Source organism: Macaca mulatta, chromosome 8 (assembly GCF_049350105.2).
Source record: "Macaca mulatta isolate MMU2019108-1 chromosome 8, T2T-MMU8v2.0, whole genome shotgun sequence".
Classification (NCBI taxonomy): Eukaryota; Metazoa; Chordata; class Mammalia; order Primates; family Cercopithecidae; genus Macaca; species Macaca mulatta.
In genome coordinates, this window is record NC_133413.1 from 41,969,322 (window position 1) to 41,992,870 (window position 23,549).

Sequence of the window (23,549 nt, forward strand, 5' to 3'; positions counted from 1 at the left end):
TTAACTTAACTCATGTTATGGAAAGAATGACTAAAGTCTGTCAACACACCTGGACAGACTTTTGTCACAAATCATTGTCTTCTATTTCAGTCCAATTCAGTTTTATTTTATTATTTTATTTTTGAGACGGAGTTGCGCTCTGTCGCTCAGGCTGGAGTGCAGTGGCACAATCTCGGCTCACTGCAACCTCCACCTCCCCAGTTCAAGTGATCCTCCTGCCTCAGCCTCCCGGGTAGCTGTGATTACAGGAGCATGCCACCATGCCCAGCTCATTTGTTTGTATTTTTAGTAGAGACGGAGTTTCACCTTGGCCACACTGGTCTCAGGCTTCTGACCTCAGGCAGTCCACCCGCCTCAGCGTCCCAAAATGCTAGGATTACAGGCGTGAGCCACTGCGCCCAGCGCCTGGTTATTTTTTTAGTGATTTTTAGATATCTATAAAAACAATATCAGTACTTTGAGGCCTAAGATGATGTTTTCTTCCTTAAGGGAGTACTTAATTTTGTTTTGTTCCGGCAACTAAGGGCCTTAATTAGCAAAACCTGAATCACCTTAATTCCCTTTCAGAGATATCATGAAAGTTTCCTCATAAGCCGATTATAAAAGTAAAATTAGTTACAACAAGCAAAGTTTTTAGAAAATCCCTGACTCTAGTAAGTGCCCAGAAAAATTTGAATGTAATTGATTTGCATGAAAAAATGCTGTAAAACATAATCACATAAATGTTAATGGTGAATTCTGTGATATTGGTATTTCCATGAGTTTTTTCGTTCTCCTTGCAGGCTGTAAATTATTTTTTAAATGAAAATTCTTTTATTAAAAACAGCTACATTTTATAAATTAGTATAACATAATGGTAAAGAGAAATGTGAATGTATTAGAAAAGATGCTCTATTGAGAGGAGACACATTTGGGTTTCTCATGGCCTTGAATGAAGGTCCCTCTGCCGATCCTATCGTAATAGTCCTCGTGTCAGTGAAGTCCCCTGTGAAACTGGATAACAGGATTTTAAGGTAGAGATGTTCATCAGCAGATGGAAATGAAGTCTATAGCTGTGAAGATAAGTCAGGCAATGCAATAATTATAGAGAAAAAATAATGTAAGCTATCAAAGAAAGATGTATACAAGGGAGACACAGTCACATGAAGTCTCAGATGTAAGAGACCATAGAGCAAAAGGCTGAGTTCTGGCTTTCAGGAGTTTTCTAACATAAGTACCTGATCACCAGTTAAAAGCTAAGGAGGAAGATGAAGAATCAGTATGAGATCATAAAATTAACATGCTTTTCTAAAAATATGTGAAATGAGATTTTTAGGGAGGTATAGTTATGGCTGAAGAAAATCAAGGTGAATGAAGACAAGATCGATTGAGAATGTAGTGTCAGAAATAGCAAAGAAGCCAAAGTTTGAGGAAGTTAAGTGGCTAGGGATAAAATTGAAGCACTAAAGCATTATTGGTTCTGCAGTCAAGGATAAGACAGATTTTTTTTTTTTTTTTTTTTTTTTTTTGAGACAGAGTCTCACTTTGTTGCCCACGCTGGAGTGCAATGGCACAATCTTGGCTCACTGCAACCTCCGCCTCTCGGGCTCAAGCAATTCTCCTGCCTCAGCCTCCCTGGTAGCTGGGATTACAGGCACATGCCACCATGTCCAGCTAATTTTTGTATTTTCAGTAGAGACTGGGTTTCACCATGTTGCCCAGGCTGGTCTTCAACTCCTGACCTCAAGCGATCCGCTCTCCTCAGCTTTCCAAAGTGCTGGGATTACAGGTGTCAGCCACCGTGCCTGGCCCAAGGGTGGGAGAGATTTAGTGAGATGACTGGATAAACAGAATCAAGAAAAAGCTTTATCAAAAACTTATGCTTCTTAAAAACTTAATCCCGGGACAGAATCATCTAAAACTTTGTTCCACGTCTTCACTTTGACTCACCCATAAAAACTTCAAGAACGAAGAATGAAAAATCTTAGGAATAACCACATATTTTCTAATGCTCAATATTTTATTTGTATTGTTGTCTTCTAAACAGATATGATAGGTCTTCATGATTTTTTGTTTTCCTTGAACTGATTCCCAAAGTATTAGTCTCATGAATCATGCATTCAAAAGAAACACAATCATTGTATTCTCTTTGCTGTATAATTTTGGTTTCAGTTTTGCTTACATTTCCTATTCAAGGAACATTTTCCTCCAAAACGACATTTGAAAAAAACAGCCAAAATGTAGTAGAGAATAGCGCGAGAGCTATTCTAGACTGTAACGAAAGCCATCTGCTATCACAATTTAATTTATTTCAAGTACTAATAAGCTGATGACAAAACAGCATTGTCTTTTAGTTTACTCACGCGAACTATTTCTCTTTTCTCCTTTTGATCATCTGGAGGAACAGGCGACCTTGGTTTCTGCTTTAGCTTCCTTGTTCTCATTAGATCGAACAATGCCTCTAAAGTGACCACAGATTTGCATTCAAACTGAAAACCTTTACCAAATGCAGTCTTGATTTGTACTTTGAAAAAAACATTTGCAAGGTATTTTATCCTTTTCTCCAACTTTTGACATATTACAAAGTACCCAAATGTGCCAGACTGTTGCCTCATCAGCCCCTGGCAGTCAGGTACAGTTAGATGCAAGGCAATCTTCCTAAAAGTTACTTATTAGAAATGTGAGAAGGGCAAATGCTATCATTGGAAAAACTGACAAAATTCTCAATAGGAAAATTAAGGAAGTGGAGAGTTACTATGTTTCTAATTTTTCATGTGCTTCTGTTTTTTTCCTACTTCAGAGCCATTGACTAATAGTTCAGTGTATCACAGGATGTGTTTTGGTTTGCTGAAACATGACACATATTTTCAAAGAACCATGGAAGTCTAAAAGAAAACCAATGAGAAATAACTAAATGAGAGTTTAGGACTGTAGCTTTCATTTTCATTCAAAGATTTAAAAGTCTCCATAAAGTAAAACGTTCTTCTCCGGCCACTTGTTTTCATAGTTCTGTGTTTTCCTTCAGGCCTTTCCGGCTTCCCATACGGCAGTAAGAAAATGATGTGCTTAATGATTACAAATTTGATATGGAATACGAACTTTCAGTTTCTGCATATGATGCACAGAGATGCTTTTGTGGTTTTATTGTTTTTCATATTACAAATAAAGAAACTAGAAAATGAAACCATTCCAAAAGTGGAAGTAATTTCTCACTGCCCCTGTGATAAACTCTGGTCATTGGCTGTGGCAGCAACTAGTATAAGATGCTCTGAAAACTCTTCAAACACTGAGGGGCACCAGAGGAGCAGACTACAAGAATGGCACATGCTATGGAAAACTCCTGGACAATCAGTGAAGAGTACCATATTGATGAAGAAGTGGGCTTCGCTCTGCCAAATCCACAGGTAAGAGAAGGCACTAAAATGTGGGAAAATGCATATTCTTCTCATTTCTTACCTGGCCAAGTTAACTTATATTTAACAACTGTGGTTCAGTAACTTCTAGTAAACAAACATATAAAGCAGTGTAAAAATTAGAGAGAGACCTGTGATAACTGCATCTCACTTAATTTGTCTTAAATTTTCTCCCTAGAAATGGAGTCATCTATGTATTTCTTACTTACCTAACATGGATATGGAGAATGGTGGGAAAGGAAACTATAGAAAGTATATCAGCTTTACATAAGAATTATACAGTAAAATACAAACAAAGAGGTTATTACAGTTGTATTTTGAGAAGGTGTTTTGAAAAAGCCAGAGTTTTAAATGAGCCATGAGTCAAAGAGAAATCCCTTTCTCTTAGGGATATACCTTAAATTATAAAAAACATGTGTTTCTAATTTGATGGGGTTTATGAGATTGCACATCAAGCACCTTCCATGTTATATGACCATTGCTTGCTATTTACTGAGCATAAGATTCAAGCGAGAGTCTGAACTACCTTTTCCTTGTTTGCAAGTTTTACCTATAAAGTGCAAGCTATGTGGAAAAAACGTTTGCCTTAAAAACTGTATTTGCTAATGTGTCTTCTAATGAATACTATGTAAACCAATTTATCATCAATATTTTAATTATCAAATACAGCATTTTTCTAAGCAATTTACAAATTAACCCTTTCCATTCTCATAGCCATCCCAAAAGGTATGTATGTTATTTATTTATTTTTATTATTTATTATTATTATTGTTTTAGATGGAGTCTTGCTCTATCACCTGGGCTGGAATGCAGTGGCACAATCTCAGCTCACTGTAACCTCTGCCTCCCAGGTTCAAGCAATTCTCCTGCCTCAGCCTCCCAAGTAGCTGGGATTATAGGCACCTGCCACCACACCCGGCTAATTTTTGTATTTTTAGTAGAGACGGGGTTTCACCATGTTGGCCAGGCTGGTCTCGAACTCCTGACCTCAGGTTATCCACCAGCCTTGACCTCCCAAAGTGCGGGATTACAGGCGCGAGCCACTGCACCCGGCTAGGTATGTATGTCATTATCCTCATGTTCCTAATGAGAAGTATAAGGCATGAAGAATGTAATTATAAAACTATGTAGCTAGCAAGTGCCAGGGGTCAGTTTGAGCCTAAGCAGCCTGTCTCCAGAGTCTATGATCTTAAAACCATTATTCCACACTGCCTCTCTTAAGAAGGGACAATAAGACATTGCTTTTCTCCTTTCTTTCAATCTTCGGTTTAACAAGGTACATGGGATTCCAGGAGAAGATTTCTATGAACATATTATGATAATTCTGTAGATGAGTATATTTTTGTTTGTAGCTCAAACAGTTACAGTCCGCATACTGGAGAGCACCTTAAAACACAGCAAATGTTTAGTCAGAGATTCCAACCTAACTGTGCTTAGAAATGAAATCCTGCAAACACTTTGGTGATACCGGGAAATTTAAAGCATCTACCTCCTTCCAGTCTAATTTTCCTCTTTGGATTGTTAATTAAAGAAAATGAAGAGTGTGCTTTAATTTTATTGCCAAAAGCACTAGTTTGCTTTATTCATGCAAATCAGTAATACTCAAACTTGCTATTTGCCTGCATACCCACAAAAATGCCAGGACTGAATGGTTTCAAAGATGTACTTATCAATGGTACAATAAAACCATCTTTTCCAGAAACTACTAAACTTTATATCATGGGTGTTTTTTTCTCAGAGGTTCGGTTCTACTTAAAAATGCAACAATTTTGATAATTATGAATACCTGTAGAACAGATTCCAAGGGGGAAAGCAAAACCACAAAAGAAAGCAAACAAAACTCTTCCTTGGCTACTTAAAAAAAAGATTCTCGGCCGGGGGCGGGTGACTCACGCCTGTAATCCCAGCATTTTGGGAGACCTAGGTGGGCGGATCATGAGGTCAGGAGTTCGAGACCAGCCTGGCCAACATGATGAAACCCCGTCTCTACTAAAAAAATACAAAAATTCGCCAGGCATGATGGCATACACATGTAATCCTCACTACTCAGGAGTCTGAGGCAGGAGAATTGCTTGAACCTGGGAGTCGGAGGCTGCAGTGAGCTGAGATCGTGCCACTGCACTCTAGCCTGGGCGACAGAGAGAGACTATCTCCAAAAAAAAAAAAAATAATAATAATAATAATAATAGTAATTCTGACAAGGTGTGGTGGCTACACCTGTAATCCCAGCAGTTTGGGAGGCTAAGGTGGGTGGATCCCTTGAGGTCAGGAGTTTGAGACCAGCCTGGCCAAAATGGTGAAACCCCATCTCTACTAAAAATGCAAAAAAAAAAAAAAAAAAAAAAAAATTACCCAGCGTGTTGGCGTGCCCGTAGTCCCAGCTACTTGAGAGGCTGAGGCAGGAGAATTGTTTGAACCTGGGAGGTGAAGGTTACAGTGAACTGAGATCACGCCAATGCACTCCAGCCTGGGTGACAGAGTGAGGCCCTGCCTGAGAACAATAATAATAATAGTAATTCTGCTAGCTGAGATGCTGAAGAAGCTAGATTTACTGTACCAGAAACATGAAAAAAAACTATTGATTACTTTTATTTCTTCACTGAAGATCTTTCCTAGAAATTATGAACCAAAAAATATTCTTATTTTATCTCTCGTAATCTATCTGCTTCTTAGTCCAAAGGAAAATAATATGTTTTCTGATTCCATATAGACACAATGCACAATCTCTAATCTAGCAGAATTTGAATGATCCTCAGTATGATTCATTATTAACTTATATTATACCATTTAGGGATCCTCTGAACCAGAGCATATTACTTATTAAATTTTATACTTGCTGAAAATGCTATCAAATAAAATGCTAATCACGGTACAGAACAAAAAAGTATGTCTGTTATTTGGGGAAAAATCACAACAATCAAAAAAGTAAGATGTGCTAGACTGTGAAATACAGAATAAAAACAACAAAAATACATTTATTACATTTCTTTCTTTTTTTTTTTTTTTTTTTTTGAGACGGAGTTTCAATCTCATTGCCCAGGCTAGAGTGCAATGGCATGATCTCCACTCACCGCAATCTCAGCCTCCCGAGTTCAAGTGATTCTCCTGTCTCAGCGTCAGTAGCTGGGATTCCAGGTATGCGCCATCACACCAAGTTAATTTTGCTTTTTTAGTAGAGACAGGGTTTCTCCATGTTGGTCAGGCTGGTCTTGAACCTCCGACCTCAGGTGATCCACCTGCCTCGGCCTCCCAAAGTGCTGGGATTATAGGCATGAGCCACCTGGCCTGGCCTACATTTACTTCTAAAAGTACTACAGCACAGTTGGGGTGAAAAGTTCAGAGCAAGAAGGGTGGCTAAGTAGTGAAGTACACTGCCTAGATTTTCATTGCTAAAAATCTGCCCCAACTGATTAAGGCTGGACAATTACATGCAGATGTTGAAAATGTTAGGATTTTATATTATATTTATCTTTTTGTTTCATAGCTTACTTATAATATTAACTTTATTTTGAAGCTCAAAACTTCACCCATGTTGATTTCAGTTAATCTTTCCATTTGCACTTAATCCCCATGGTTCAGCATTGATTACCTTAAGGGTGTACCTTGAAACTACCTGGTGGAGTAGGCATAGAAACAGGGTATGGGGGAGTTGCTCAGGGATCTGTATCTCATTTTAGGAAGGTTCCTATGTCTTTTTATTTGTGTACTTCCGCTTGAGATGAGATTACAAATATGATAAGCTCCAAAGAGAAACTTTTATTTGAGTTTCATTTCTACTTAATGGGCAAAAACAAGCCGATAGTGGAACCAAAGTAGGTAATCAACATGAATACATACAGCACCCGCTATATGCCCAGCACTATGCCAGGGCTTATAACAGATATAAATTAAATGCACAATACAAACCTTGCCATCATGTAGCAAGGTATAAAAAGAGAATGTATGTAAACTGTATAAGCCTGGGTTTCCTTATTTATGATAGAGATAACTTCTTGGGCCGTTACAATAATTAAATATATATACTATATATATATGAAATTATTGAACAGAGTGCCTAGTCCACTACTGACATTTAACACATCTCATTTTTCTTCCATTCAAAGAACTTAAAATCTAGCCAAAATAAGCCAAAGTAGGCCAGGCACAGTGGCTCATGCTTGTAATCCCAGCACTTTGGGAGGCCGAGGCAGGCAGATCACCTGAGAGGTGGTCGAGACCAACTTGGCCAACATGGCAAAACCCAATCTCTACTAAAAATACAAAAATTAGCTGGGCACGGTGGCTCATGCCTGTAATCCCAGCTACTTGGGAGGCTGAAACAGGAGAATTGCTTGAACCCAGGAGGCGGAGATTGTAGCGAGCCAAGATCGCGCCACTGCACTCCAACCGAAGCAACAGAGCGAGACTCCAATTCAAAAAAGAAAAGAAAAGAAAAAAAAAAACAACGAAAGTAGCAGATAATAATTGTTTAACAATATGAAAAGGCATAATCCGTAGAGTTTACAATGGAGATTAGTTTCAAATAGAGTAGTCAGGAGGATTTTAGTGAAACCTTTGAGGTGAACTTTGAAAAGCTGCAAATGGCAGTGTTTGAAGAGAGAGGAAGAGGTGGAACACAGAAAGGGCCTTCAGCCCCATGTGTGCAGAAGACAAGACAGAGGCTGGTGTTTCCAGACAGGTAAGCCATGTGCCAGGGCAACACTGCACAAAATGGATGTGGGGGCAAGGCATCCTATCAGTGGGAAGCCAAAGCTACAGTAACTGCTACTAGTAAATAAAGATCTTTTTTTTGTTTCTTTTTTCAAGGAAAATCTACCTGATTTTTATAATGACTGGATGTTCATTGCCAAACATCTGCCTGATCTCATAGAGTCTGGCCAACTTCGAGAAAGAGTTGAGAAGGTTTGACATATGTATTACATTTTTCTTCTTGTATAGCCTCTTAACATTGTTAACTTGGTTTTGAAGCATAAAACATCACCGAGATTGATTTGAGTCAATTGCTCCATTTGTTTTCAGTTAGACATGCTCAGCATTGATCATCTCACAGACCACAAGTCACAGCGCCTTGCACATCTAGTTCTGGGATGCATCACCATGGCATATGTGTGGGATAAAGGTCATGGAGATGTCCGTAAGGTTTGGAGATTTTCTCAGATTTCTTATGCTATGTGACAGATTTTCATCTAATTTACATTTAACTTTCCAAAAATTTTCTGAAAGCGTTTTAACTGCATTGGTCAAAGTTTCGATAACAGGACAAAATGAAAAAGAAAATATGCCCTGGCTTGACATGTCAACTGTTATCATTATTATATTTTTAAGTCTTTTACTTTATTTTTCATCCTGTATTTTATCTGGCAACCCTAATTACATAAAACTAATACAGACTGCAATATCTAACCTTTAAAACACATATGGGCCTCCCGGCACTTTGGGAGGCCATGGCGGGAGGATCACCTGAGTTCAAGAGTTCAAGACCAACCTGGCTAACATGGCGAAACCCCATCTCTACGAAAAATACAAACAATAGCCAGGCATGGTGGCAGGTGCCTGTAATCCCATCTACTCGGGAGGCTGAGGTGGGAGAGTCACTTGAACCTAGGAGGCGGAGGTTGCAGTGAGCCGCGATCCTGCCACTGCACTCCAGCCTGGGCGACAGGAGCGAGACTCTATCTCAAAAACAAAACAAAACAAAACAAAAAACAAACCTAACTACTGTATTTTAATCAGGTCTTGCCAAGAAATATTGCTGTTCCTTACTGCCAACTCTCCAAGAAACTGGGACTGCCTCCTATTCTGGTTTATGCAGACTGTGTCTTGGCAAACTGGAAGAAAAAGGATCCTAATAAGTATGTAAAGAGTGAGAACAACAGGAATTTTTGGAGTGTGTGCCAATTAAATAAAACAGGAGTTGTTCATTGGCTTAATTTTGGGCAGCACAGTTTTCCTCTCAGTTGGATATGGTCCCTCTCAGTTCTTCAGTTGGGTACGGTTTCTTGGACTGCTGTGTCTACCACTACAAATGTACACACATGTGACAGGTGTATAGTTAACACAGTAAAATGCACAGATCTTAAGTGTTCAGCTTGAATTTAACTATTACATAATTACATACACCCACCATTCTCAGTAAGATACAGAATATTTTTATCACCTCAGAAAATTTCTTTGTGCTTCTTTCAATTCCCTTTCCTGTGACAGACAAATATATTCTTATTTGCCTTGTCAAAAAGTAGATGATTTTTGTTATTGGGTTTCACATCAATGAAACCACAAAGTATAGACTCTTGTGTCTGGCTTCTTTTGATTAGCATGTTTTTGAGATTCTATTAATTTAATTTTTTAGCAGCCAATTGTAGTTAAGAGTCAACACATCTTTAATTACACGCAGCAATGACTGGTTTTTCAGAGCAGTCTGCTCAGGATGTAGGTGATTTTTACCCTTCAGGCACGAGATCTGCTACAATAAAGGAAAGGGAGAACCAAAGCACATGTCTCTGGGTGTGTGCCTGTAGAATACCCTGCAAATGGGAATACCACAAAATGAAAGGATTTGATCTAGAAAGTTTCTTCTTATTGAAAATTAGTCTTTTTAAAAAAAATTAACCGGGAATGGTGGCATATGTCTGTGGTCTCAGCTACACAGGGGGTTAAGGCAGAAAGATCACTTGAGCCCTGGAAGTTGAGGCTGCAGCGAGCTATGTTCGTGCCACTGCACACCAGCCTGGGCGACAGAGTGAGACGCTGTCTCAAAAAATAAAATAAAATAAAATAAAACAATTAGTTTTGACTGTCCATGTGTGTTCCTTGCATATTTGAGCATTTAATTCATTTGTGAGTTATTAAGTTAAATGTTTGTAATGCCTACTGAAGAAATATTTTTAAAACTTTTTCTTTTACCTGACTATGTCTTACCTCTGATAGTAGTATTCAATCAAATAGCAACAACTCATCATTATTTGCTGTTAAATTGATTTTCTTTCTCTCTTCCAATTGGCCCATTGCTTCATGGCTGCGTTCATAAGGCCCCTGACTTACGAGTAAGTATCTGATTCTTGTTTTAGTCTAAGAATTTGCTATTTATAGTCGAATGTAGGTTTATCGATAGACTCCAAATGCATTTTTAAATAATTAAATTCAGCCAAAAAAATAATTTCAGTGATTATTTAGAGAACAAATAATCTCTGTCTTTAACTGTATCTATGATTGTGTTACAACTATGTCTATTTGATATTATAGCTATAGATATACACAAGAATACTACTCAGATACATCTATAGGAAATTAATATGCAAACATACAAAATGCACATACATCTGTGTATCTATGACTTAATAACTCCTATGTCCATAACTAGTTACCATTGTCAATAAGTAACCTTATACCAACTTGTTCTTTTTGACCCAATCCTTACTACTTTTGACCTATAATATATACTAAACATAGGCTAAGAGGTGGAAAAACTGGGCTGGGTGCGTGGCTCACACCTGTAATCCCTGTACTTTGGGAGGTCAAGGCAGGCGGGTCACCTGAGGTCAGGAGTTCAAGACCAGCCTGGCCAACATGGTGAAACCTCATCTCTACTAAATATACAAAAAAATTAGCCGGGCATGGTGGCAGGTGCCTGTAATCTCAGCTACTCAGGAGGCTGAGGCAGGAGAATCAGTTGAACCAAGGAGGTGGAGGTTGCAGTGAGTGGAGATCACCCCACTGCATTCCAGCCTGGGTGACAGAGCAAGACTCCATCTCAAAAAAAAAAAAAAAAAAAAAAAAAGAGAGATGGAAAAACTAAGGTAAGTATCATTAATATAAACCCACCTTGGTGAAGCTAGACTAACGAAGAGGAAAGGCAGTATATGAAAATTATGCAAACTGCCATATGATTAAGAGAAGGCTTAAGAAGATAAAGTATTGGGATCCCTAACCAAATAAAAGGAGTGATGCGGGAGCCCTTGAAGCAAGTTATTTGAGCAATTAGCTAGAGGAAAAAGGTAAGAGTATTCATAGCAGAAGAAACAGCAAAAGTGAGGCCTTGAAGTGACAAATATCTTGGTGCATTATCAAAACTGAATGATGGCTAATATGACTGATAGTAAATGATAAAAATAACAGTGTGAGAAAAAGATTACTATTTTTTTTAAAGATGGCTGGGCAAAGCAGGTGGATCACCTGAAGTCAGGCATTCGAGACCAGTCTGGCCAACATAGCGAAAACCCTCCTCTTCTAAAAATACAAAAATTAGTGGGGCATGGTGGCACATGCCTGTAATCTCAGCTACTCAGGAGACTGAAGCAGGAGAATAGCTTGAACCCAGGAGGCAGATGTGGCAGTGAGACAAGATTGTGCCATTGCACTCCAGCCTGGGTGACACATCTCAAATAATAATAATAATAATAAAAGATTATGTAGGATATTTTTAGTTATGATAAGGAGTTAAAACAGTATCTTAAGGGAGAAACTGGAAGGTTTTTAAAAAGGAGGATGACATCAACAGTCAGTCCCACTTTACAGATGAGAACACCAAGGCAGACGATGTCATATCTTGCTCAAGGTCACACAGCAAGTAAGTTACAGAGATGGTCTGGCTTCAGACACCATGAATTTAACCACCACAAAACTCGTAGATACATAGATAGACTATGTTTGCACCAGTGCCCAAACTTCAATTAAAAAGAAAAACAGGGTCTAATCAGTTATTTGAATTCCGCAGTCAATTCCTTTGTAAAGCAGATAAACCACTGAGAAATTGAATTAGGCTCACAAATTAAAATATGAATAGGAATATAATTATTTAAACAAAAGACTACCTTTTAAAACTCTACCTCACAGATACCTCTGTAAACATTGAGTATATACGTATGGTAATATAAATGCCTGTGACAAGTCAATGGGATAATAGAAACAGAACTAGTTGAGGAATTTCTAGTTCTGTTTTTTTTTGTTGTTGTTTTGTTTTGTTTTGTTTATTTGTTTTCTGAGACGAGACTTGCTCTTGTCACCCAGGCTGGAGTGCAATGGAGCGATCTTGGCTCACTGCAAGCTCCGCCTCCTGTGTTCAAGTGATTCTCCTGCCTTAGCCTCCTGAGTAGCTGGGATTACAGGCGCCGACCACCACACCCACCTAATTTTTGTATTCTTAGTAGAGACGGGGTTTCACCACATTGGCCAGGCTGGTCTCGAACTCCTGACCTCAGGTGACCAACCCGCCTTGGCCTCCTAAAGTGCTGGGATTACATGTATGAGCCACCATGCCCGGCCCTAGTTTTGAGTTTCAACATGAAACTTTAGGTCTCAATTTAGTCTATTTACTGTTAATTATGTGATCTTAGACAACAGGCCTAACAACTGAGTCTTAATATTCCCAACTACATAATGGAGATAGTAAGGCCTGCCACACCTCTCTCATAAAATTATGTTGAAACTAAAATAGGATAAATAAAAAAGTCAAAAAAATCCCATAATTTTTGCTAAACTTCTTGCCTTCCTTATCCAATTTCCTCAGGAACATGGACGTTTTGTTCTCCTTTCGTGATGGAGACTGCAGTAAAGGATTCTTCCTGGTTTCTCTATTGGTGGAAATAGCAGCTGCTTCTGCTATCAAAGTATGTCTATCCTCACTTCAAAATTTGTATGTCGATTTACGTAAGCAGAGCAATCATTTCGGAGCCTAAACTATACTAAGCATGAGTTAACTTTATCCTTAACAAATACAACATGGGATCATTTAATTGGGAGTAAAGGATCAATTATTTATTTTTCTGTATTACCTAAAATATAAAATCTCAGAGCCATATACTTAAAATCCAACTTGAAACCTCTGTAGGAAATAAAATTTTTCAATAAAATGTGGCTTTGGAACTATGATACAGTGTCATAAATTCAATAGTTTTGATTATCAAAAATAGAAATGAAACATATATGACTATATAAATATCTCTAAATTAAATGCTATGTGAATAAAAACAAATCCAAGCTTCTATAAATATAAAGAAATTAGTCAAATAGGGTGTCCAGCCCAGGAAAGAATTGTAAAAATCCCAAATTTAATTTATGGATTAAGACGGGGGAATTTGTCCAGGCACAGTGGCTCACGCCTGTAATCCCAGCACTTTGGGAGGCTTAAGTGGGCAGATCACTTGAAGTCAGGAGTTTGGGACCAGCCTGGCCCCCATGGCGAAACCCCATCTCTACTAAAAATATAAAAATTAGCCGGGCGCTGTGGTGGGTGCCTGTAGTCCCAGCTACTCAGGAGGCTGAGGCAGGAGAATGCTGTGAACCATTGAGGTGGAGCTTGCAGTGAGCCGAGATCGCGCCACTGTACTCCAGCCTGGGCAACAGAGCGAGACTCCGTCTCAAAAAAAAAAAGAAAAAAAAGAAAGAAAACCTTAAATGTTTGGTTTTTTTGTTTTGTTTTGTTTTAGGAAATTCCTACTGTATTCAGGGCAATGCAATTGCAAGAACGGGACACTCTGCTAAAGGCACTGTTGGAAATAGCTTCTTGCCTGGAGAAAGCCCGTCAAGTGTTTCAGCAAATGCACGGCAAGTATTGTGTGCAGCGCAATAGTCTAGGCTGACAAGTCAAATGTTCCAGATGTAGAATGGTTGAAAAAAGGGAAGCAAAAAGCAACTACCACTTAGTATGTTTTCACTTTAGGTATTTTATCTTACTAAACCATTACACTTTCTATGTGGTAGGTTTCATTATCTCCATTTTACAAGTAAGGTCATCTAAATTCAGAAAGACAGGGTAAATGACTTCAGATTCCACAGGCAGTAAATAGTGAAGCCAGAGTTCCAAGCTGGCTCTATTTAATGCTAAGGAACTTCCTTGCCTCCTACTAAAAACCTTTGAGAAACTTTCTACATGGGAGGGTGGTTTTAAGTTCTGAAAAAAAAAAAATAACTTCTGCTTAATAAGAACTCTTTCCTAATTCTGTTTTTTCACAAATTAAGAAATAACACAGAAACGTCATTGAGCTCAAAGGTTGTTGCGAAATTAACAGTTAAAAAAACTACCCCCAAAAAAACACACAAAAAGGTATATAAGCAGTAACTTGCAATAGGAAATCTGCCCTACTGAACAGAGTCAACAAATACCTAATTGTTTATCTCTGGGTTTTGAGTTATTGCTATTTAGTCCTTGGCAAGAAGTTACATTTTCAAATCAAGTAGGGTAGGAGGCTGAGTGCGGTGGCTCATACGTGTAGTTTCCAGCTACCTGGGAGGCTGAGGTGGGAAGATTGCTTGAACCCAGGAGTTGAGGCTGCAGTGACCTATGATCACTATATTCCAGCCTGAGCGATGAAGTGAGACCCTGTCACCAAACGATTTTTTAAAATTTTGAAAATAGAGAGGGAGATCTAGTTTCTGGGCTTTTGGTTTGTTTTGTTTTTGTCTTTGGTTTGTTTCTTTATGTAAACAGTTTATCTGTTACGTCAGTAAGCACTAAGTTTACAGTTTAACGGGCCTCCTGGAAGAGGGCAGGAGAGTGAACGTTTATAACCACAGGGGCTTTGTTTAGCACAGACTGACCTAATGCCTTTTCCTGCAGCCTGTGCCGAAATCTGTTATCAGTTGTACACGACACCTTGATTTCCCTGTATACCTCTGATGCTGCTTAATTAAACACATTCCATCTTTTTACAGATCACGTAAACCCAAATGCATTTTACAGTGTTCTTCGCATATATTTGGCTGGGTATGTAGTCTTATGTTTGAATTTGTTTGCTCTCACTTAACAAAGAACACCAACAAATTCTCTTGGATGGTCCCTAATATCCATTGGGTTTGACTAACAATTTATATCCAAAAATTCATATGGTAGAAAAAGACTAGACGGTTCTGTTATCACTTGGCCAGCAATGTATTGGAGGGTGAGACAGGAAAGCTAGTTATTTTAAAAAGAGTGGTCTGTGCTAGTGCAAAGGTAAAATTTCATTCCTAGAATATTTATGCCAAATCTGCGCAGGATTATATTAATTATTCTCATGCATGAAAATGAGTAGGGGCAAGGGGGCATGAAAGAAGGATCATGAAATACATCTCTTGTCACCTTCTATTCACTACTAGTGCAAGATTTGATACCTGAAAATTAGCAATTAATCTAAAGAATGATTTTTCTTTTTTTCTTTCTTTCCTCCGATAGCTGGAAAGGCAACCCCCAGCTATCAGACGGTCTGGTGTATGAGGGGTTCTGGGAAGGCCCAAAGAAGTTTGCAGGGGGCAGTGCAGCACAAAGCAGCATCTTTCAGTGCTTTGACGTCCTGCTGGGCATCCAACAGAATGCTGGTGGAGGTGAGTGGAAAATAGCAAGAAATAATCATCTCTTATGTGAACACAATAGTATTTGGATATCTAGAAAGCACCTTCCCATCAGCAGCTCATCTGAGCTTATCTGATGGTTTTAGTAGAATCAGGCAAGTAGGGATTTGGTTGCCATGATCCCACTTTAAAAATGAAGATGCAGAAACTTAATAAGAGTCAGTGACTGGTTCCTCTGCTAGAAAGTGGCAGAGCTGGCCGGGTGCGGTGGCTCAAGCCTGTAATCCTAGCACTTTGGGAGACCTAGGCAGGTGGATCACCTGAGGTCAGGAGTTCGAGACCAGCCTGACCAACATGGTGAAACCCCATCTCTACTAAAAATACAAAAACTAGCCGAGCATGATGGTGGGTGCCTCTAATCCCAGCTACTCAGGAGGCTCAGGCAGGAGAATTGCTTGAACTCGGCGGGCAGAGGTTGCAGTGAGCCAAGATTGCACCACTGTACTCCAGCCTGGGCAAAAGGGTGAAACTCCGTGTCAAAATAAAAATAAAAAATAAAAGGCCAGGCGCGGTGGCTCATGCCTGTAATCCCAGCACTTTGGGAGGCCGAGGCGAGCGGATCACAGGATCAGGAGATGGAGACTATCCTGGCTAACACGGTGAAACCCCGTCTTTACTAAAAATACAAAAAATTAACTGGGTGTGGTGGTGGGTACCTGTAATCCCAGCTACTTGGGAGGCTTAGGCAGGAGAATGGCGTGAACCCGGGAGGTGGAGCTTGCAGTGAACTGAGATGGCACCACTGCACTCCAGCCTGGGCAAGAGTGTGAGACTCCATCTCAAAAAAAATAAATAAATAAAAATAAAATAAAATAAAATAAATAACATAAAAGTGGCAGAGCTTTCCTCACACCCAAGTTCCATCTTGAAATCTGAACATGTCTATAAAGAGTGGTTGACTCTAGTGAAGTCATGTTCTGAAAATGTATGATCAGACTTAGAAAGAGACAGTCACCTGCAAATGAAGCAGGGCTGTTAGTGGGGAGATAAAGACCTCAGTGACAAGCAGAGTCTGGGTCCTGGTCTTGTTCAGCTGTCCCGTGGCCCCAGCCACCCAGAGCAATGCCTGCACCAAAGTTTAAAGATGAGCCACATTCATTGTATGCCTTCTAGGGGCTGAGCTGGAGGAGAGGAATAAGCTCCAAGAAGAATTTTTTAATTTTCTCTGTTTCGTTAAACTTCTGTTTAATAGTCAAAGGGGAAAGCATCGGGCTGGGTAAAAACATGAGTTTTTCTTAATTTGAGCACTTATTTTTTAAATTTTTTAATCATATTTAATTTTTTTATTTTAGATTCAGGGGATACATGTGCAGGCTTATTACACAGGTATACTGAGTGATGCTGATGTTTGGGCTTCTAATGATCCCCTCACCCAAGTATAGAACATAGTGCCCAATAGGTAGTTTTTCAGCCTTTGCTTTCCTCCCTCCCTCCCTCCCCTATTTGAAATGCTCCCTGTCTATTGTTCCCATCTTTGTGTCCATGTGTACTCAATATTTAGCTCCCACTTATTGGTGAGAACACGTGGTATTTGGTTTTCTGTTTCTGCATTAATTCACTTAGGCTAACTTAAGCTAATGGCCTCCAGCTGCTGCCTCCTTGTTGCTGTGAAGCACTTGATTTCATTCTTTTTCGTGGCTGTGTAGTATTCCATTGGTGTACATGTGCCACATTTTCTTTGTCCCATCCATCATTGATGGGCACCTGGGTTCATTCCATGTCTTTGCTATCGTCGAACACTCATTTAAACACACTCTTAAACTCTCTTAAGAATCAGTCATAATCTGTCTAATGCAGATTATATATGCCCTTGTCTATACCATCAGCTTCTTACAGTAGAAAAGAGAGAAAGAAAGTGCAACAAAAGGCCAGGCGCGGTGGCTCAGGCCTGTAATCCCAGCACTTTGGGAGGCTGAGGAAAGTGGATCATCTGAGGTCAGGAATTTGAGACCAGCCTGACCAACATGGAGAAACCCTGTCTCTACTAAAAATACAAAATTAGCCAGGCATGGTGGCACGTGCCTGTAATCCCAGCTACTCAGGAGACTGAGGCAGGAGAATTGTTTGAGCCTGAGAGGCAGAGGTTGCAGTGAGCTGAGATTGTGCCACTCTACTCCAGCCTGGCCGACAGAGTGAGACTCTGTCTCAAAAACAAAAAAAAGAAAAGAAAAAAAAGTGCAAACAAAAATACTTATTGTGAGAAAATGAGTTTAGCTCATTCAGTTTTCAAAATTAATAGTATTTTACAATAATAACAATTGCTAGTAGCAAGACTAATAGCCAAACATTAGCCTTCAAATAGAATGACCTTGACTTCACTGAATGCTATATTGGTGATCTCCTGCCCACTCTGCCCTCACTCTGCCTTTCTCTCCTGGATTGGGGAATGCTGTGACCTCCGTGTTTCCTCTTTCTCTTGTTCCTGTAGGACATGCTGCTCAGTTCCTCCAGGACATGAGAACATATATGCCACCAGCTCACAGGAACTTCCTGTACTCATTAGAGTCAAGTCCCTCAGTCCGTGAGTTTGTCCTTTCAAAAGGTGATGCTGGCCTGCGGGAAGCTTATGATGCCTGTGTGAAAGCTCTGGTCTCCCTGAGGAGCTACCATCTGCAAATCGTGACTAAGTACGTCCTGATTCCTGCAAGCCAGCAGCCAAAGGAAAACAAGACCTCTGAAGACCCTTCAAAACTGGATGCCAAAGGAACTGGAGGCACTGATTTAATGGAATTCCTAAAGACTGTGAGAAGTACAACCGAGAAATACCGTTTGAAGGAAGGTTAACGTAACCCAACAAGAGCACATTTTATCATAGCAGAGACATCTGCATATATTCCTGTCATTACCCATTGTAACAGAGCCACAAACTAATACTATGCAGTGCTTTGCCAATAATGCAATACAAAAGACCTCAAAATACCTGTGCATTTCTTGTAGGAAAACAACAAAAGGTAATTATGCGTAATTATAGTAGAAGTTTTATAATCTGTATCTTAATGATTAAATCAAATAAATAAAAATGCATAAGATATAAATATTCTTTCATAATAAATAAAAATGCATAAGATATAACAAATCTTGCTTCATTTATAACTATAATCAAGTATTTCTTTAGATGAGACCTACTCTAAACTGCTTTCAGCAGGGCTAATAGACTCCTATACTTTCCCTTTGTTAATGCGAGACTTTTTCATAATTACCTGTTTACTTGTCTATATTCTCATTACATGATAAGCTTCTTGATGCAAGGGACACTCTGTATTGTTTACCAGATTTACGCATCGCAGTTTTTTTTTTTTTTTTTTTTTTTTTGAGACAGGGTCTCACTCTGTCACCCAGGTTGGAGTGCAGTGGCATGATCTCAGCTCACAGCAGCCCTGACCTCCCAGACCTAAGTGATCCTCCTACCTCAGCCCCCTAAGTAGCTGAGACTACAGTTGTGCGCCAACATGCTCAGCCAATTTTTATATTTTTTGTAGAGACAGGGTCTTGCTATGTTGCCCAGGCTGGTCTTGAACTCCTGAGCTCAAGTTATGTCTGTATCTTATCTTTGGAATACATGATAATCCCAGCACTTTGGAAAGCCAAAGTGCTGGCATGAATATATTTAATAATAGAATCCTAAGAAGCTAGAGCCTGAGAGGAACTTAAGAATTATCAAAGCCAAGCTCTTCATTTTAAAGATGGCAACACTGAGGCACAGAAGGGTGAAATCACTTAACGATGATCACACAATTAGTTGGTTAACAATGGGAGAAAAAATTTTTGATGACTCATCTTTGTTCTTTTTGCTCTACTTGGAGTAGACTAGGTGGGAGGAAAAAATAATTTTGGAAGGAAAAGGGGAGGAAATGAAATGACTGGGGAGGAACTCGTGATATTGTAAACGGTCAGCCAGCAATCAAGTACGTTATAGAAGATGAGAGGAAGGGGCTGGGCGTGGTGGCTAACTCCTGTAATCCCAGCACTTTGGGAGACCAAGGTGGGTGGATCATGAGGTCAGCATATCGATACCATCCTTGCTAACACAGTGAAACCCCGTCTCTACTTAAAATACAAAAAAATTAGCCAGGCGTGGTGGCGGGCGCTTGTGGTCCCAGCTACTCGGGAGGCTGAGGCAGGAGAATGGAGTGAACCCAGGAGGTGGAGCTTGCAGTGAGCTGAGATCACTGAGTAGCTGAGACTACAGGCGCCCACCACCACGGCCAGCTAATTTTTTGTATTTTTAGTAGAGACGGGGTTTCACCATGTTGGCCAGGCTGGTCTCGATCTCCTGACCTCAGGTGATCCACCCACCTTGGCCTCCCGAAGTGCTGTGATTACAGGAGTGGGACACCGTGCCTGGCCTGCTAAGGATCTTGTATTGGCTCCAGGTCAAGATGCTCTCTATCTTGTGTCCCACCTGCAGCACTGATGGCCCACAACCCTGGAAAGGCTACACTTCAGGCACATCAGGCATTTCTCTCTTCCAGAGTTGGTTTCACCTAATTAGTACTGACATGCAGAGAGTCTCTGGTTGCTAAAGAAAGACCCTGCAGTCATGCCTTCTCCTTTAGAACATCACCTTTATTCTGATAATAAGGGAGAGAGGGAAAGAGGGAAAGTGAGGGGCATCATCATAGAAATTGCACCCACTGCTGCCTTGTAGGTGAGAGAGGGACTGACACTGGACTCCATGTGCTCCTACAGAGGGTGTGAACACTAGCTCCAGAGTCCCTTCTGTATTTCCACATAATTGTATTTCCACATAATAGAAACCAAGGGACTGGTACAGCGGCTCACACCTGTAATCGCAGCACTATGAGAGTCTGAAGTGGGTGGATCATGAGGTCAGGAGTTCGAGAACAGCCTGACAAATATGGTGAAACCCCGTCTCCACTAAAATACAAAATTTAGCCATCCATGGTGGCATGTGCCCATAATCCCAGCTACTTGGGAGGCTAAGGGAGGAGAATGATTTGAACTTGGGAGGCAGAGGTTACAGTGAGCCAAGATCACGCCACTGCACTCCAGCCTAGGTGACAGAGACTCTGTCTCAAAAAAAAAAAAAAAAGAGAAACCAAGATTCCTGAATTACTGTAATTAAATCATCTCTGGAGTGGGAAAGGCACCACAAAATGCTTGGTATGTTTCATGAGAAGCCCTGCTGCTTCATCCGCCCCTGCCCCGCCCCCATCCCATGCATTTTCTACATATTGCAGTGAGTGCTCCTCCAGGGGTAGGGTGAGATCACCAGATGGTGAAGGTGGTAACCTATCACAGTACATGGTTTTAACGAGATGTAATATGTTTTAAGTAACATGGTTCCTATGTGAGTGAAATTAAAGATAATTCTATCCCAATCTGTGTCATGAGAAAACCAGAAATTCATAGCGGTAGTGGGGCATGCTGGCTCATGCCTATAATCCCTGCACTTTGGGAGGCCGGGTGGGGGGCAGATAACTTGAGGTCAGGAGTTCAAGACCAGTCTGGCAGGGCCGGGCGCGGTGGCTCAAGCCTGTAATCCCAGCACTTTGGGAGGCCGAGACGGGTGGATCACAAGGTCAGGAGATCGAGACCATCCTGGCTAACACAGTGAAACCCCGTCTCTACTAAAAAATACAAAAAACTAGCCGGGCGAGCTGGCGGGCGCCTGTGGTCCCAGCTACTCGGGAGGCTGAGGCAGGAGAATGGCGTGAACCCGGGAGGCGGAGCTTGCAGTGAGCTGAGATCAGGCCACTGCACTCCAGCCTGGGCGACAGAGCGAGACTCCGTCTCAAAAAAAAAAAAAAAAAAAAAAAAGACCAGTCTGGCCAACATGGTGAAACCCTGTCTCTACCAAAAATACAAAAAGTAGCAGGGAATGGTGGCAGGTGCCTGTAATCCCAGCTACTCAGGAGGCTGGGGCAGGAGAATCGCTTGAATCCAGGAGGCGCAGGTTGCAGTGAGTCGAGATCATACCACTGCACTCCAGCCTGGGAGACAGAGCGAGCCTCCTTCTCAAAAAAAAAAAAAAAAAAAAAAGGAATGAAAGAAAGAAATTCATAGTTGTGACTTCCGTCCAGACCGGAACCCAAGATGGCTGCGCTCTTGCTGAGACATGTTGGTCGTCATTGCCTCCGAGCCCACTTTAGCCCTCAGCTCTGTATCAGAAATGCTGTTCCTTTGGGAACCACAGCCAAAGAAGAGATGGAGCGGTTCTGGAATAAGAATATAAGTTCAAACCGTCCTGTATCTCCCCACATCACTATCTACAGTTGGTCTCTTCCCATGGCGATGTCCATCTGCCACCGTGGCACTGGTATTGCTTTGAGTGCAGGGGTCTCTCTTTTTGGCATGTCGGCCCTGTTACTCCCTGGGAACTTTGAGTCTTATTTGGAACTCGTGAAGTCCCTGTGTCTGGGGCCAGCACTGATCCACACAGCTAAGTTTGCACTCGTCTTCCCTCTCATGTATCATACCTGGAATGGGATCCGACACTTGATGTGGGACCTAGGAAAAGGCCTGAAGATTCCCCAGCTATACCAGTCTGGAGTGGTTGTCCTGGTTCTTACTGTGTTGTCCTCTATGTGGCTGGCAGCCATGTGAAGAACGGAGGTTCCCAGCATCATCTTCCTACACCTTATTACATTCATCCATCTTTCTGTTTTTCATTCTTATCTCCAGCCTGGGAAAAGTTCTCCTTATTTGTTTAGGTCCTTTTGTACTTTCAGATCCCGTTGGAGCAGTAGAGTACCTTGTAGACCATAATAGTGGAAAAGGGTCTAGTTTTCCCCTTGTTTCTAAAGATGGGGTGGCTGCAAAAACTCCCCTTTTTTGCCCACAGCTTGCCAACTCTAGAAGCAGTTATTCTGTCTGCATATTGGGCTTTGATTTGTGCTGAGGGTCAGCTTTTGGCTCCTTCTTCCTGAGACAGTGGAAACAATGCCAGCTCTGTGGCTTCTGCCCTGGGGACTGGGGGTGAGGCTTTGGGTGCCACTGCCTGTGGGTTGCTGGCTTAAAGGACAATTCTGTTCATTGGTGAGAGCCCAGGCCATTAACACCTACGCAGTGTTATTGAAAGAAGAGAGGTGGGGGTGGAGGGGAATTAGTCTGTCCCAGTTAGAGGGAGATAAAGAGGGCTAGTTAGTTCTTGGAGCAGCTGCTTTTGAGGAGAAAATATATAGCTTTTGACACAAGAAGATCCAGAAAATTATTGAACATATTAATGGTTATTTCTTTTTCTTTTTCTTGGATTTCCGGAAAAGCCTCTTAGTTTTATGCTTTCTCATCAAAGTCATGTACCCTTTTTTTCTGAAACTGAATTAAAATACTCATTTAAAAAAAAAAAAAAGAAATTCATAGTTGTGTATTTCTTCAAGGTTGTTTTCCATAAGTAAGGGTAATTTAGCTTAAAATATGTATCATTTTCATAACAAGGTTCAACAAAGTATTCTTTAGCCCTTATCTTGTATAATTCAGCTTTGCATATTAAATGTTGAAATTATTTATGTATTATTTAGTCCTATTTTTCACTCTACTATATTAAATATAATCTCACAAGGAAATAAGAAATATTTTTCTCAGTTCACACCACTCTGAACTTCTCATGCCCTTTAAACAAGAGCTAGTGCAGTCAAGCAGTTGTAATGGTCAGCCATGAAATGGAAATTAAAATTTGCTCATTTCCACATAATTGTTTTATGTCAATAAACAATAAACAATTAAAAGGTCAGAAGTTCACACAAGTCAAAAATTTTTCATATAAACATACACTTAATGGTTTCTAAGATTCTTGCCAAATATGAGACAAAATGACCCACACAGGCAGAAATTCCATCTCCAGACCCTCTGGGAAATAGCAAACTTGTATTT

The 23,549-nt window shown here is 40.4% G+C and overlaps 2 protein-coding genes and 1 long non-coding RNA gene across 5 annotated transcripts in view; 2 read left to right on the forward strand and 1 right to left on the reverse strand.

Annotated features, from left to right (window-relative positions):
- LOC144330778 (uncharacterized) overlaps positions 1-2,806 on the reverse strand; it is a 35,834-nt gene extending 33,028 nt beyond the window's left edge. Inside the window, exon 1 of the long non-coding RNA XR_013397256.1 lies at positions 2,343-2,806. This is a non-coding gene — a long non-coding RNA (uncharacterized LOC144330778). The remainder of the gene's footprint in view (positions 1-2,342) is intronic.
- Positions 2,807-2,933: 127 nt separating this feature from the next.
- Positions 2,934-18,792, forward strand: IDO1 (indoleamine 2,3-dioxygenase 1). Of its 2 annotated transcripts, NM_001077483.1 has the most exon segments (10): positions 3,280-3,383; positions 8,199-8,294; positions 8,412-8,531; positions 9,126-9,244; positions 10,421-10,435; positions 12,898-12,997; positions 13,817-13,934; positions 15,042-15,093; positions 15,541-15,689; positions 18,145-18,663. In NM_001077483.1, coding segments are annotated over 10 exon segments (1,212 nt in total). In that variant the 5' UTR covers positions 3,280-3,296; the 3' UTR covers positions 18,501-18,663.
- Positions 18,793-21,748: 2,956 nt separating this feature from the next.
- LOC702309 (succinate dehydrogenase cytochrome b560 subunit, mitochondrial) lies at positions 21,749-23,032 on the forward strand. 2 transcript variants are annotated; one of them, XM_015145227.3, is made up of 2 exons: positions 21,749-22,012; positions 22,177-23,032. In XM_015145227.3, the coding sequence occupies exons 1-2, from the start codon at positions 21,774-21,776 to the stop codon at positions 22,388-22,390; spliced, it is 453 nt and encodes a 150-aa protein (XP_015000713.2). In that variant the 5' UTR covers positions 21,749-21,773; the 3' UTR covers positions 22,391-23,032. The 2 variants fall into 2 exon arrangements, with proteins under 2 accessions (XP_015000713.2, XP_001093733.2); XM_001093733.5 differs by having other exon boundaries at positions 21,749-23,032.
- The last annotated feature ends 517 nt before the right edge of the window (positions 23,033-23,549 follow it).